We start from the raw sequence: 16,641 nt of genomic DNA on the forward strand, positions 1-16,641 counted from the left end.
GCCCATCCAGTCCAACAATCTGTGTCACCTAAGAACATAAGAGAAGCCATGCTAGATCAGGCCAATGGCCCATCCAGTCCAACACTCTGTGTCACATAAGAACATAAGAGAAGCCATGATGGATCAGGCCAATGGCCCCTCCAGTCCAACACTCTGTGTCACATAAGAACATAAGAGAAACCATGTTGGATCAGGCCAAGGGCCCATCCAGTCCAGCACTCTGTGTCACAGAAGAACATAAGAGAAGCCATGTTGGATCAGGCCAATGGCCCATCCAGTCCAACATTCTGTGTCACATAAGAACATAAGAGAAACCATGTTAGATCAGGCCAAGGGCCCATCCAGTCCAACACTCTGTGTCACACAGTGGCCAAAATTTATACACACACACACACACACTGTGACTAATAGCCACTGATGGACCTCTGCTCCATATTTTTGTCTAACCCCCTCTTGAAGCTGGCTATGCTTGTAGCCGCCACCACCTCCTGTGGCAGTGAATTCCACATGTTAATCACCCTTTGGGTGAAGAAGTACCTCCTTTTATCCGTTCTAACCTGACTGCTCAGCAATTTCATTGCATGCCCACGAGTTTTTGTATTGTGAGAAAGGGAGAAAAGTACTCCTTTCTCTACTTTCTCCATCCCATGCATAATCTTGTAAACCTTTATCATGTCACCCCGCAGTCGACGTTTCTCCAAGCTAAAGAGCCCCAAGCATTTTAACCTTTCTTCAAAAGGAAAGTGTTCCTAACCTTTAATCATTCTAGTTGCCCTTTTCTGCACTTTTTCCAATGCTATAATATCCTTTTTGAGGTGCGGTGACCAGAATTGCACAAAGTATTCCAAATGAGACCGCACCATCGATGTATACAGGGGCATTATGATACTGGCTGATTTGTTCTCAATTCCCTTCCTAATAATTCCCAGCATGGCGTTGGCCTTTTTTATTGCAGTCGCACACTGCCTTGACATTTTCAGTGAGTTATCTACCACGACCCCAAGATCTCTCTCTTGGTCAGTCTCTGCCAGTTCACACCCCATCAACTTGTATTTGTAGCTGGGATTCTTGGCCCCAATGTGCATTACTTTGCACTTGGCCACATTGAACCTCATCTGCCACGTTGACGCCCACTCACTCAGCCTCAACAGGTCAATGTGAGATGTTTGAGAGCTGAAAGCAGGGGTGTCTTTTGGTGTGTTTCTGCTCCTCGTTAAGTAACAACCTTTAGTCTCCAGGTGACAGGATTTAAAGGAATTCAACCCTCCTAGCCAGAATCTGATACCACCTGCTATGGCAGGCTGTACATGTTGTTAGCCACAAGATGGCCCTCAAGAACCAAATTATATAGCTATATGATTAGAGAGCTGTGCTCATAAAGGCTAACCTGCAGGGGAGCTGTCTTAGCAACAATCTCAGAGCCAGGAGGCAACCTCAGGCGAAGTCCTCGGCCTCTCTGCCCTGTTTCTGGCCCTCCAGAGGAACTGGTTGGCCACTGTGTGAGAGAGGAGGCTGGACTAGATGGACCCTTCCTGGTCTGACCCAGCAGGGCTCTTCTGATGTTCTTCTCAGGGGAAGGCCTCGGCCTCTCTGCCCTGATGCTGGCCCTCCAGAGGAACTGGTTGGCCACTGTGTGAGAGAGGAGGCTGGACTAGATGGACCCTCACTGGTCTGATCCAGCAGAGCTCTTCTGGTGTTCTTCTCAGGGGAAGGCCTCGGCCTCTCTGCCCTGTTGTTGGCCCTCCAGAGGAACTGGTTGGCCACTGAATGAGACAGGAGGCTGGACTAGATGGACCCTCACTGGTCTGACCCAGCAGGGCTCTTCTGATGTTCTTCTCAGGGGAAGACCTCGGCCTCTCTGCCCTGTTGCTGGCCCTCCAGAGGAGCTGGTTGGCCACTGTGTGAGACAGGAGGCTGGACTAGATGGACCCTCACTGGTCTGACCCAGCAGGGCTCTTCTAATGTTCCTCTCAGGGGAAGGCCTCAGCCTGTCTGCCCTGTTGCTGGCTGTCCAGAGGAACTGGTCTGCCATCATGTGAGACAGGATGCTGAACTAGATGAACCACTGATCTGATCCAGCAGGGCTCTTCTTGTGTTCTTACATTCTCCCACCCACAGCATTTGGCCAAACAGGTGTGAGGTAAGCTTAGTGTTGCCAATCCAAGAAATATCTGGGGACTTTGGGGGTGGAGCTAGAAGACTTTGGGGGTGGAGCCAGGAGACATTGGGGACGGATCCAGGAGCAAGGTTGTGACAAGCAAAACTGAACTCCCAAGGGAGTCCTGGCCAGCACATTTCAAGGGACCGCACACCTTTTAAATGCCTTCCCACTATTGGAAATAATAAAGGATTAACCACTCCGCCAGGGGTGGCCAACGGTAGCTCTCCAGATGTTTTCGGCCTACAACTCCCATCAGCCCCAGCCAGCATGGCCAATGGCTGGGGCTGATGGGAGTTGTAGGCAAAAAAAACATCTGGAGAGCTACCGTTGGCCACCCCTGCAAAACACCAAACTGGCTCTCTGGAGAGTGCTGGTAAAGCATTACTTTTGCATACCTTCTTTTGGGGTTCATAGAATTGGGCTCCCTGGGCCAATCTTTTTGAAACCTGGAGGGTGTTTTGAAGAAACGCATTGGATGCTATGCTGCAAATTTGGTGCCTCTGCCTCACCCCCTTAGATTCCCCTAACTGCCCCCTTAGATCCCCAGGTACCCACAGATCGGTTCTCCATTATCACCTATGCGAATCGGTCTCCATAGGGAATAATGGAGTGCTCAACAGACAAGGCCCTCCCCCCCACCCTGCTTTCTGATGACCCTTAAGTGGGGGGGCCCCTCCAAACTGGGGGATCCCCTGCCCCCACCTAGGGATTGGCAGCCCTAGGTAAGCTCAATTTATACTGTTGTCTTAGTGGGGCAAAGACCTGCCCTTTCCACTGCACAGCTTTAGAGCAAAGCCATTTGCAATGGAGGGAAGAAGGAAGAGGATGATGAAGATATTGGATTTATATCCCGCCCTCCACTCCAAAGAGTCTCAGAGCGGCTCACGATCTCCTTTCCCTTCCTCCCCCACAACAGACACCCTGTGAGGTAGATGAAGATATTGGATTTATATCCCGCCCTCCACTCCGAAGAGACTCAGAGTGGCTCACAATCTCCTTTACCTTCCTCCCCCACAACAGACACCCTGTGAGGTAGATGAAGATATTGGATTTATATCCCGCCCTCCACTCCGAAGAGTCTCAGAGCGGCTCACGATCTCTTTCCCTTCCTCCCCCACAAGAGACACCCTGTGAGGCATGTGGGGCTGAGAGAGCTCTCACAGCAGCTGCCCTTTCAAGGACAACTCCTACAAGAGCTATGGCTGACCCAAGGCCATGCTAGCAGGTGCAAGTGGAGGAGTGGGGAATCAAACCCGGTTCTCCCAGATAAGAGAGCTCTGGCTGACCCCAGGCCATTCCAGCAGGTGCGTGTGAAAGAGTGGGGAATAAAACCCGGGTTCTCCCAGATAAGAGAGCTATGGCTGACCCAAGGCCATTCCAGCAGGTGGGAGTTGGAGGAGTGGGGAATCCAACCCGGTTCTCCCAGATAAGAGAGCTCTGGCTGACCCCAGGCCATTCCAGCAGGTGCGAGTGGAGGAAGTGGGGAATCAAACCCGGTTCTCCCAGATAAGAGAGCTTTAGCTGACCCAATGCCATTCCAGCAGGTGTGAGTGGAGGAGTGGGGAATCAAACCCGGTTCTCCCAGATAAGAGAGCTATGGCTGACCCAATGCCATTCCAGCAGGTGCGAGCGGAGGAGGGGGGGAATCAAACTCGGTTCTTCTAGATAAGAGAGCTCTGGCTGACCCAAGGCCATTCCAGCAGGTGCGAGCGGAGGAGGGGGGAATCAAACCCGGTTCTCCCAGATAAGAGAGCTCTGGCTGACCCAAGCCCATTCCAGCAGGTGCAAGCGGAGGAGTGGGGAATCAAACCCGGTTCTTCCAGATAAGACAGCTATGGCTGACCAAGGCCATTCCAGCAGGTGCGAGCAGAGGAGGGGGGGAATCAAACCCGCTTCTCCCAGATAAGAGAGCTCTGGCTGACCCAAGGCCATTCCAGCAGGTTCAAGTGGAGGAGGGGGGAATCAAACCCGGTTCTTCCAGATAAGAGAGCTATGGCTGACCCAAGGCCATTCCAGCAGCTGGCAGTAGAGGAGTGGGGAATCAAACCTGGTTCTCCCAGAGAAGAGAGCTCTGGCTGACCCAAGGCCATTCCAGCAGGTGCAAGTGGAGGAGTGGGGAATCAAACCCGGTTCTCCCAGAAAAGAGAGCTCTGGCTGACCCAAGGCCATTCCAGCAGCTGCAATGGAGGAGTGGGGTATCAAACCCGGTTCTCCCAGAGAATAGTCCGCACACTTAACCACTACGCCAAAATGGCTCTCTGGAGAGCGCTGGTAACGCGTGGCGTTTGCATGCCTCTCGCTTACAAGGTTTTCACATACTTTAACGACGCCATTTCCTTTTCTTTAAAATCGCTTTATTGAAAGAGGCCTATATTTAAGAGACACATTAGCTGGCAATGCCCATCGACGCAAGCAGCATCCTCGCTCTCGGGTACGGGCTCATGTTACAGTGTATTGGAAGCAGAATTCTGAAGTCTGGATGCAGTGTTGAAACAAGACTCCTCCCAGCACAGGAGACTTTTCTGGCAACCACAGTTTGCACGCAGGTTCGTTTTCCCCGAATTCCCTGCAGAAGGTGCCTCCAGGAGCTGGAAGGAGACTTCGCGGTGGATATTTGCAGCAAGAAAGTGTGGGGGACTCATCTCATTTGAGAGAGGAGCCCCTCGAGCTCCGGACGAGCTTTCAGCCGAACCTGGAAGTCTGCCTCGGTATGCTAAAGGGAGTACAAAGAAAACGGGATTGCGGTAAGAATAGCAACACATTAGTATCGGCAGGGGTGGAATTCTAGCAGGAGCTCCTTTGCATATTAGGCCACACCCCTCTGATGTAGCTAGTTCTCCCGGAGCTTGGAATTCTAGCAGGAGCTCCTTTGCATATTAGGCCACACCCCCTCTGTTGTAGCCAGTTCTCCTGGAGCTTGGAATTCTAGCAGGAGCTCCTTTGCATATTAGGCTACGCCCCTCTGATGTAGCCAGTTCTCCTAAAGCTTGGAATTCTAGCAGGAGCTCCTTTGCATATTAGGCCACACCCCACTGATGTAGCCAGTTCTCCTGGAGCTCGGAAATCTAGCAGGAGCTCCTTTGCATATTAGGCCACACCCCTCTGATGTAGCCAGTTCTCCTGGAGCTTGGAATTCTAGCAGGAGAACCAGAGAGGATTGTGAGGAACTCCAAAGGGATCTGTTGAGGCTGGGTGAGTGGGCGTCAACATGGCAGATGAGGTTCAATGTGGCCAAGTGCAAAGTAATGCACATTGGGGCCAAGAATCCCAGCTACAAATACAAGTTGATGGGGTGTGAACTGGCAGAGATTGACCAAGAGAGAGATCTTGGGGTCATGGTAGATAACTCACTGAAAATGTCGAGACAGTGTGCGTTTGCAATAAAAAGGCCAACGCCATGCTGGGAATTATTAGGAAGGGAATTGAAAACAAATCAACCAGTATCATAATGCCCCTGTATAAATCGATGGTGCGGTCTCATTTGGAATACTGTGTGCAATTCTGGTCACCACACCTCAAAAAGGATATCATAGCATTGGAAAAGGTGCAGAAAAGGGCAACTAGAATGATTCAAGGTTTGGAGCACTTTCCCTATGAAGAAAGGTTGAAACGCTTGGGGCTGTTTAGCTTGGAGAAACGTCGACTGCGGGGAGACATCATAGAGGTTTACAAGATTATGCATGGGATGGAGAAAGTAGAGAGAGAAGTCCTTTTCTCCCTTTCTCACAATACAAGAACTCGTGGGCATTCAATGAAATTGCTGAGCAGTCGGATAAGAATGGATAAAAGGAGGTATTTCTTCACCCAAAGTGTGAATAACATGTGGAATTCACTGCCACAGGAGGTTGGTGGCGGCTACAAGCATAGACAGCTTCAAGTGGGGATTGGATAAAAATATGGAGCAGAGGTCTATCAGTGGCTATTAGCCACAGTGTGTATATATAAGTGTGTGTGTGTACACACACACATATATTGGCCCCTGTGTGACACAGAATGTTGGACTAGATGGGCCATTGGCCTGATCCAACATGGCTTCTCTTATGTTATGTTGTTATGTTCTTATGAGGCGGCCTTGGAGCGAGGCTGGTCAGCCCTGCCTCCGCTTCTGCCCGTTTGGGACCCGGGCAGACAAAAGAGGCAGCGTGGCCTCGCTCTGAAGCTTCCTCCCCTTGCAGGGGAGGCAGCCTTGGAGTGAGGCTGCCCTGCCAATCAATCTCCAACAGATCAATCAGAAGCGTTGCTGGGCAAAAGCTGCACCAACTTTCTAAAAACACTGGACAGGCAGTCGGGAAGGTGTCAGCGGGGTGCCACAGCGCCCGGGGAGCGCCGTGTTGGAGAACCCTGCCGTGCCAGCCAGATGTGATCCCAAAAAAGTGTGGGCAGGTGCTTCCAGCTCTGTTAAGGACACAAGAGAAGCCACGTTGGATCAGGCCAATGGCCCCTCCAGTCCAACACTCACATAAGAGAAGCCATGTTGGATCAGGCCAATGGCCCCTCCAGTCCAGCACTCTGTGTCACATAAGAACATAAGAGAAGCCATGTTGGATGAGGCCAATGGCCCCTCCATTCCAACACTCTGTGTCACATAAGAGAAGCCCTGTTGGATCAGGCCAATGCCCCCTCCAGTCCAGAACTCTGTGTCACATAAGAACATAAGAGAAGCCATGTTGATGAGGCCAATGGCCCCTCCAGTGCAACACTCTGTGTCACATAGGAACATAAGAGAAGCCCTGTTGGATCAGGCCAATGCCCCTCCAGTCCAACACTGTGTCACACAGTGGCTAAAAAATCCAGGGGACATCAGGAGGTCCACCAGTGGGACCAGGACACTAGAAGACCTCCCACTGTTGCCCCCCACCAAAGCTCCATGAATACAGAGCATCACTGTCACAGACATAAGAACATCAGAGAAGCCATGTTGGATCAGGCTAATGGCCCATCCAGTCCAACACTCTGTGTCACACAGTGGCAAAAAAACCGCCTGATGCCATCAAGAGGTCCATCAGTGAGGCTAGGAGACTAGCAGCCCTCCCACTGTGCCCCTCCCCCCAAACACTAAAACGACACAGCATCACTGCCCCAGACAGAGTTCTAACAATACACTGTGGCTAGTAGCCACTGATAGACCTCTGCTCCAGATGCTGATCCAATCCCCTCTTGAAGCTGTCTATGCTTGCAGCCACCGCCACCTCCTATGGTGGTAAATTCCACAGTCGTTGGAACACACCTTTGGGTGAAGAAGTAGGACTTCCTGTCACCCTGGAACAGAATCAAACTGCGGTGCCCAAGCACACGTGTTTCTTTGAGAAGCGACATACCTCTTTCACTAACAGATGGAGGCCTTCGGGTTGGTGGCTCTGAAGGATTTCCAAGAGGACCGGTGCGAAGGTGGCCCTCACGCCACTGATCTGGGGTTGGGGGTGGAGAAAACCAAGTGAAATTCGTGGCAGGGAAAAACACGCCAAAGAGATGAGCCTTGCGGCACAAAGGATTTTCAACAGACTTCCTGCTAGGGCTCAGAGGGGTACAAATCTTAAAAACCGGAATATCCAAACAATATTTTTACTGTGCCCCCTCCATAGTTCCCCTCTGAAGTGGGGGCTATTTCTAAAAAATAAATAAATCTTCCTTCTAGGTTTGAGGAGGGAAATAATTACAAACAGGGGTGGAATTCTAGCAGGAGCTCCTTTGCATATTAGGCCACCCCCCACCCCGATGTAGCCAATCCCCCAAGAGTTTACAAGGCTCTCTTTTAGAAGCTCTTGGAGGATTGGCTATATCGGGGGGTGGTGGTGGTGGCCTAATATGCAAAGGAGCTCCTGCTAGAATTCCACCCCTGATTACAAACACCCTTATATTTCTTTATAAAATGTATATATGTGTTTGTGTGTATAAGCGTGTATGAGTGTATGTGTACCTGGAAGTCCTGGCGACCTGTGGTGACTGACCCCTGCAGGGGGGCTGGAGAATATTCAGAGAGGGGGCTGAATAAAGCCTGCCCCCACCTCCCGACTGCTGTATTTCAAGGTCTCCCATCCAAGAATTTGCCAGAGTCAGGAACGAGAGGAGGAAGGAAGGAAAGAAGGGAGGGGAGGAAGGAAGGGAGGGAGAGGAGGGAAGGAAGGGAAAAAAGAAGGAAGGGAGGGAGGGAGGGAGAAAAGGAGAAAGGAAGGTAGGAAGGAAGGAAGGGAGGGAGGGAGGGAGGGAGGGAGGGAGGAAGGGAGAAAAGGAGAAAGGAAGGTAGGAAGGAAGGAAAGAAGGAAAGGAGGGAGGGAGGAAGGAAGAAAGGGAGGGAGGGAGGAAAGAAAGAAAGAAAGAAAGAAAGAAAGAAAGAAAGAAAGAAAGAAAGAAAGAAAGAAAGAAAGAAAGAAAGAAAGAAAGAAGAAAGAAAGAAGAAAGAAGGGATGGAGGAAGGAAGGGAAAAAGGAAGGGAGGGAGGAAGGAAGGGAGAAAGGAAGGGAGGAAAGAAAGAAGGAGGGAGGGAGGAAGGAAGGGAGGAAGGAAGGGGGGAAGGAGAAGAAGACTGCAGATTTATACCCTGCCCTTCTCTCTGAATCAGACTCAGAGCGGCTTACAATCTCCTATATCTTCTCCCCCCACAACAGACACCCTGTGAGGTGGGTGGGGCTGAGAGGGGCTCTCACAGCAGCTGCCCTTTCAAGGACAACACCCTGCGAGAGCTAAGGCTGACCCAAGGCCATTCCAGCAGCTGCAAGCGGAGGAGTGGGGAATCACATCTGGTTCTCCCAGATAACAGTCCACACACATAATCACTACACCAAACTGGAAGGAAGCAAGGAGGGAGGGAGGAGAAGGAAGGGGAGGGAGGGAGGGAGGAGGGAGGAAGGAAGGAAGGAAGGAAGGAAGGAAGGAAGGAAGGAAGGAAGGAAGGAAGGAAGGAAGGAAGGAAGGGAAGGAGGGAGGAAGGAAGGAAGGAAGGAAGGAAGGAAGGAAAGAAGGAAGGAGGGAGGGAGGGAGGAAGGAAGGGAGGGAGGGAGGAAGAAGGGAGGGAGGGAGGAAGGAAGGAAAGAAGGGAGGGAGGGAGGGAGGGAGGAAGGAAGGAAGGGAGGAAGGAAGGAAGGAAGGAAGGGAGGAAGGAAAGAAGGAAGGAGGGAGGGAGGGAGGAAGGAAGGGAGGGAGGGAGGAAAGAAGGGAGGGAGGGAGGAAGGAAGGAAAGAAGGGAGGGAGGGTGAGGAGGAAGGAAGGGGAGGGAGGGAGGAAGGAAGGGAGGGAGGGAGGGAGGAAGGGAAAAAAGAAGGAAGGGAGGGAGGGAGGGAAGGAGGGAGGGAGAAAAGGAGAAAGGAAGGTAGGAAGGAAGGAAAAAGGAAAGAAGGAAGGAAGGAAGGAAGGAAGGAAGGAAGGAAGGAAGGAAGGAAGGAAGGGAGGAAGGAAGGAAGGAAGGGAGGAAGGAAGGAAGGAAGGGAGGAAAGAAAGAAGGAAGGGAGGAAGGGAGGAAGGAAGGGGGGAAGAAGAAGACTGCAGATTTATACCCTGCCCTTCTCTCTGAATCAGACTCAGAGCGGCTTACAATCTCCTATATCTTCTCCCCCCACAACAGACACCCTGTGAGGTGGGTGGGGATGAGAGGGCTCTCACAGCAGCTGCCCTTTCAAGGACAACCCCTGCGAGAGCTAAGGCTGACCCAAGGCCATTCCAGCAGCTGCAAGCGGAGGAGTGGGGAATCACATCTGGTTCTCCCAGATAACAGTCCACACACATAATCACTACACCAAACTGGAAGGAAGCAAGGGAGGGAGGGAGGGAGGGAGGGAGGGAGGAAGGAAGGAAGGAAGGAAGGAAGGAAGGAAGGAAGGAAGGAAGGAAGGAAGGAAGGAAGGAAGGAAGGAAGGAAGGAAGGAAGGAAGGAAGGAAGGAAGGAAGGGAGGGAGGAGGAGGTAGAGGTAGAAAGAAAGCAACTATTATTTTATATGTGTTCTCTAAGCCACCGCCTGGCTTGGCTTGGAGAAGTGTACTGGAGTACTTCCTTGATAGATCACAGACTTTGGACCTTGTGGATTTTTTTGTGACTGAAATAGACTGCTTAAAGTATCGCTTGTTTGGGATTTTTCCCCTTATGTCACCCATGAGAGATTCCATAGTATAGGTCAGGGGTGGCCAAACTGTGGCTCCTTCACACGTATTAAAGCTCCCACTGTCCCATTGGCCGACTCTTTAAATCACTTCTCCAAGCCAAGCCAGTCAGCAGCTTGGAAAAGGCATTTAAAATTAAAGTTGCTTTCTTTCCACCTCTCTCTTCCTCCTCCCATCTATTTGCTGACCTGCCGGCCTTCCTTCCTTGCAGCTCTCATACCTCTGACATTTATGTCTTGCGGCTCTCAGATCTCTGACGTTTATTCTATGTGGCTCTTACAGTAAGAAAGTTTGGCCACCTTTGGTATGTGTGCTGTGTTATTTCACTAATTTATAACATAAACTTACACTTACATTTTCCATAAAATATTATAATCTCTATTTAGATTTCTGGAAGACTGATGCAGTTAGGTATTAGATATCGGATGTCTTTTATTCACAGTGCATCTTTCGAGATGGAACCAAGATGGAACCAGGCTGCTGGCGCTTAAAATCAAAAAGGTGGCAGAGCAGTTTTTAAACTAAATCTTGGGGGAAAGCCGACAGGAGATGAAATGTCTCTGGTTCAGGAGGACTCATCTCAAAGAGATGAAGGCTTAGCTGTTACTTTTCTACCGGGTAATGGATCAGAGTTGTCCACTGAGATGGTGACAATAGTATGGGCTGCCTCCCAAAATCTCGAGGCAGCAGGAGGAAGGTTGCGGGCCTAACTCGCCTGGGAAATTATAGATGTTTGTATACAAATGCTAGAAGTGTTCGAAGTAAAATTGGGGAGTTGGAATGTTCAGTGTTGGGAGAAAACATAGACATTGTGGGAATTTCAGAAACTCGGTGGAATGAGGAGAATCAGTGGGACACGGTGATTTCTGGATATAAGTTATATCGGAAGGATAGGGAGGGAAGGGTTGGAGGTGAGGTGGCTCTGTATGTCAGAGAGGGTATACAGTCCAGGAAGACTGAGGTCAGAGAATTAGATTCCCTTCTAGAAATGCTTTGGGTCGAAATAGAGGGCCCAAAAGGTAATTTAACTATGGGAGTTTGTTATCGCACACCAAATCAAAAGAGAGAGGACGATTATAATATGATGGAAGGATTAAAGATAGCGGCTAAACATAAAAACTGTGTCGTAATAGGTGATTTTAACTACCTGCAGATTGATTGGGTCAATATGTGTTCTGGTCGAGAGAAAGAGATTGAGTTTCTAGACGCTCTCAATGACTGCTGTGGAGCAGATGGTCACAGAACCTACCAGGGGTGGGGCGATCCTGGATTTGGTCCTAAGTAATGCCCAAGACTTGGTGAGAGATGTAAAAGTGATTGCGCAGCTTGGGAGCAGTGACCATAATGTTATTGATTTCACCATTTGTATAAATAGGGAGTTGCCCTAAAAGACCAGCACAACCACGTTTAACTTTAAAAGGGGTAAATTCTCTGAGATGAGGAGGCATGTGAAGAGGAAACTGAAAGGAAAGGTAAATACAGTCAAAACCCTTGGGGAAGCTTGGAGGCTATTTAAAACTACAATCCTAGAAGCTCAGATAAAATATATACCACAAGTTAGGAAAGGTACAAACAGCTATAAGAGAAGGCCTGCATGGTTAACAAACAAAGTAATGGAAGCTGTAAAAGGTAAGAAGGACTCCTTTAAGCGGTGGAAAGCTAGTCCAAGTGAAATTAATAAAAGGGAACACAGGCTGTGGCAAATCAAATGCAAGACTGTGATCATGCAGGCAAAAAGGGACTATGAGGAGCATACTGCAAAAAACATAAAGACCAACAATAAAAATTTCTTCAAATATATTAGAAGCAGGAAACCAGACAGGGAAGCAGTGGGGCCCTTGGATGACCAAGGGGTCAAAGGATTACTGAAGGAGGATAGGGAAATGGCTGAGAAGCTGAATGCATTTTTTCCCTCCATCTTCACTGTGGAAAACGAGAAGTGTTTGCCCGCTCCAGAGGGGTGTTGGAAGGGGTGTTGAAGGACCTGAGTTAGATTGAGGTGAAAAAAGAGGAGGTCCTACAACTGATGGACGAATTAAAAACAAATAAGTCACTGGGTCCGGATGGCATACATCCGAGAGTTCTGAAAGAACTCAAAGTTGAACTTGTGGATCTCCTGACAAAAATATGTAATCTTTAATTGAAATCTGCCTCCATTCCTGAGGACTGGAAGGTAGTAAATGTCACCCCCATCTTTAAAAAGGGTTCCAGAGGAGATCCGGGAAATTACAGGCCTGTCAGTCTGACTTCAATACCGGGAAAGTTGGTAGAAACCATTATCAAGGACAGAATGAGTAGGCACATTGATGAACACGGGTTATTGAGGAAGTCTCAGCATGGGTTCTGCAAGGGAAGATCTTGCCTCACTAACCTGTTGCATTTCTTTGAGGGGGTGAACAAACATGTGGACAAAGGAGACCCAATAGATGTTGTTCACCTTGACTTCCAGAAAGCTTTTGATAAAGTTCCTCATCAAAGGCTCCTTAGAAAGCTTGAGAGTCATGGAGTAAAAGGACAGGTCCTCTTGTGGATCAAAAACTGGCTGAGTAATAGGAAGCAGAGAGTGAGTATAAATGGGTAGTCTTCGCAGTGGAGGACGGTAAGCAGTGGGGTGCCGCAGGGCTCGGTACTGGGTCCCATGCTCTTTAACTTGTTCATAAATGATTTAGAGTTGGGAGTGAGTAGTGAAGTTTCCAAGTTTGCAGATGACACTAAATTATTCAGGGTGGTGAGAACCAGAGAGGATTGTGAGGCACTCCAAAGGGATCTGTTGAGGCTGGGTGAGTGGTGTCAACGTGGCAAATGAGGCTCAGTGTGGCCAAGTGCAAAGTAATGCACATTGGGGCCAAGAATCCCAGCTACAAATACAAGTTGATGGGGTGTGAACTGGCAGAGACTGACCAAGAGAGAGATCTTGGGGTCGTGGTAGATAACTCACTGAAAATGTCAAGACAGTGTGCAATTGCAATAAAAAAGGCCAACACCATGCTGGGAATTATTAGGAAGGGAACTGAAAACAAATGAGCCAGTATCATGTACTGTATAAATCGATGGTGCGGTCTCATTTGGAATACTGTGTGCAATTCTAGTCACCGCACCTCAAAAAGGATATTCTAGCATTGGAAAAAGTGCAGAAAAGGGCAACTAGAATGATTCAAGGGTTGGTACACTTTCCCTATGAAGAAAGGTTAAAACGCTTGGGGCTCTTTAGCTTGGAGAAACGTCGACTGCGGGGTGACATGATAGAGGTTTACAAGATTATGCATGGGACGGAGAAGGTAGAGAAAGAAATCCTTTTCTCCCTTTCTCACAATACAAGAATTAATGGGCATTCAATGAAATTGCTGAGCAGTCAGGTTAGAATGGATAAAAGGAAGGACTTCTTCACCCAAAGGGTGATTAACATGTGGAACTCACTGCCACAGGAGGTGGCGGCGGCTACAAGCATAGCCAGCTTCAAGAGGGGATTGGATAAAAATATGGAGCAGAGGTCCATCAGTGGCTATTAGCCACTGTGTGTGTGTGTATTTTGGCCACTGTGCGATAACAGTGTTGGACTGGATGAGCTATTGGCCTGATCCAACAAGGCTTCTCTTATGTTCTTATGAGACGTCTCCGTCCTATTTCAGAAACAACAAGCTGTCTCCTACCTGAACAATACGCTGGTGGGATGTCAGGACAGCATCAGGTACATCTTGGACCCCTGCTCTTGCATCAGCATCACCTCCATGTTTTTGGTGGGCATGGCGTAGCTATGGAAACAACAGCGTTAAAAGGGTCAAATGCACCTAAAAGCAATTATTACTTTATATATCTTTAGACAGAAGATGATAGCTAGATGGATAGATAGACGGAAGATAGACAGCTAGATGGGAAGATAGACAGACAGACAGATAATACAATCATAGAGTTGGAATGGACCTCCAGGTTCATCTAGTCCCATCCCCTGCACAATGCAGGAAACTCACAAACACCACCTAAGTTCACAGGATCTTCATTGCTGTCAGATGGCCATCCAGCCTCTGTTTAAAAAACTCCAAGGAAGGAGAGCCCACCACCTCCTGAATTGGAAGGGACCCCCCAGAATCATCTAGTCCAACCCCCTGCATAATGCAGGAAACTCACAAACACCTCCCCTAAATTCACAGGATCCTCATTGCTGTCAGATGGCCATCTAGCCTCTGTTGAAAAGTCTCCAAGGAAGGAGAGCCCACCACCTCCTGAATTGGAAGGGACCCCCCAGAATCATCTAGTCCAACCCCCTGCATAATGTAGGAAACTCACAAACACCTCCCCCTAAATTCACAGGATCCTCATTGCTATCAGATGATCATCTAGCCTGTTTTTTTATAATTTAAATTTTATTGAAAAAAAAAGCAATTTTTTACAAATAACATTCCCTATCATAGGGAATCACAACAAAAACTTTGTATGAACCGTCACATCAGATATTTCTAGTTAGCATTTGGATACAAATACAACAAATGCTGTATAAATGCCAGTAAGTCATTAGGCCAAGGGTTACAGACAGTCAAAGGTTAATAAATCATAAAGTTCAAATATTTAGCCGGTAGTTTCCCAAATATGGTATCAGCACTATTCACATACTCAAGGAAGTCAAACCATTTTTGTAAGAACCAGTCACCCGCCCTTACATTGTCTAGCAATATTATAGTTGTTGTCATCTTGTCATGGATTAGTACATCCCACACCTTGTTACACCAATTCTGGAGTGGGGGGCAATTAGGTTGTTTCCAATAAGTGATCTAGCCTCTGTTGAAAAACCTGGATGGAGCACAGCTCACTGGGGATGTCTGCACTGGGGGAGGTATTTGTGAGTTTCCTGCATATATATTACAGTGTACACAATGGCAAAGATGAAAAATAGTCTGAAGATCAGACTACACAGAACATCAACATGAGCTTTGAACAAGCTGCAAGCATTTTACATATTGAATTAATGGTTTCACATAGACCAGGGGTGGCCAAACTGTGGCTCGGGAGCCACATGTGGCTCTTTCACACATATTGTGCGGCTCTTGAAGCCCCCACTGCCCTGTTGGCCGGCAGCGTGGAGAATGCATTTAAAGTTAAAGTTGCTTTCTTTCCACCTCTCCCTCCCTCCCATCTATTCCTTCCTTCCTCCCTCAAACATCTGACGTTCATGTCTTCCGGCTCTCAGACATTTGATGTTCTTGTCTTGCGGCTCTCAGACATCTGCCATTTATTCTATGTGGTTCTTATGCTAAGCAAGTTTGGCCACCCCTGACATAGACAATTGATGAAAATATCAGATGGCCGAGAGGACTGTATGCATTTCGGTCACAAGAGCCTTCCTCAGGGGTCATTAATACTATTACAAAGTGTTAGCAAATTCTGTTTATGCACTGCTCCTGTACCTCCAATTACCCAAACAACCAAGATTGTACTGAAATCACATCGATGGATCACCAAAATTGTTGGGGATTTCTTTTGCGCCTCCAACAGTACAAATCCAAAACTATAAACCTGCAGTTACCAAAACAACCTGCAGTTATCAGAAGGCTACTATCAGAAGGCTTACTCGTAGATAAACTTTATTAGACTCCCAGTTTGGGAAAGCAAAACAGTTTATTAGACTCCAAGCAGAGTAAAAATGGGCTTCAAGAACCCCCACGACTTCTCTAGAGCGCCCAAGTGCAAGAGCACATAACAACACTAGCATCTGAGAGCCTCCCACTAACGGGCAGTCCCCCTAACAGGCATCTCTTACAGCATATCTCTGTCTATGGCAGGAGTGGGGAACAGTGGCTCTCCAGATGGTTTTTTTTGCCTACAACTCCCATCAGCCCCAGCCAGCATGGCCAACGGCTGGAGCTGATGGGAGTTGCAGGCCAAAAAAAACATCTGGAGAGCCACTGTTCCCCACCCCCGACTATGGGAAAGGTCCCTTGAGGCGGGACGCAAAGAAACACACATCCAGAAGTCTCCGCCTACCTTTCCTCCACCCTGATGGACAGTCGGTTGCAGAGCTTGTGGACGTAGCGGGCGTAGTGCTCCACCGCGGCCATGTCGTGCGAGGTCATCGCGATGTTCAAGAAGCCGTACGTGTGCTCCGTCCCGGGGTCGATCTCCTTCATCTGCAGCCTGCCCTTCTTCTTCTTGGAAACCTGCCGGGAGAAGGTGATCCAGTCGACACAGGTGGGACGCGGGCAGGGCCCCCAAAGTTTGAACAGCAGCATCACGGAAAAGACAGCCGCTACGGCAGAGGCGTCAAGCCAAAATAAAACTGACACGCTGTTGGCTGTTAATTTACATGTTTTGGACATTTGGATTGGTTTCTATATACTTCTTAGTAGATTGGTCACTAGCTTGCATTATTTTGTTGTGTACCTATGGCGAACTCTCCA

General features: G+C 48.7%; 1 protein-coding gene across 1 annotated transcript in view; it reads right to left on the bottom strand.

The window, feature by feature from the left end:
• Positions 1 to 4,498: 4,498 nt before the first annotated feature.
• The window catches only part of MRPL48 (mitochondrial ribosomal protein L48), a 31,082-nt gene continuing 18,939 nt past the window's right edge, over positions 4,499 to 16,641 (bottom strand). Inside the window, 5 exon segments of the mRNA XM_060263964.1 lie at positions 4,499 to 4,874; positions 7,480 to 7,569; positions 13,903 to 13,940; positions 13,943 to 14,004; positions 16,229 to 16,401. Of these exon segments, the coding sequence (XP_060119947.1) occupies positions 4,800 to 4,874; positions 7,480 to 7,569; positions 13,903 to 13,940; positions 13,943 to 14,004; positions 16,229 to 16,401 (438 nt within the window). The 3' untranslated portion in view covers positions 4,499 to 4,799.

The sequence above is a fragment of the Heteronotia binoei genome, unplaced genomic scaffold (assembly GCF_032191835.1).
Source record: "Heteronotia binoei isolate CCM8104 ecotype False Entrance Well unplaced genomic scaffold, APGP_CSIRO_Hbin_v1 ptg001496l, whole genome shotgun sequence".
Classification (NCBI taxonomy): Eukaryota; Metazoa; Chordata; class Lepidosauria; order Squamata; family Gekkonidae; genus Heteronotia; species Heteronotia binoei.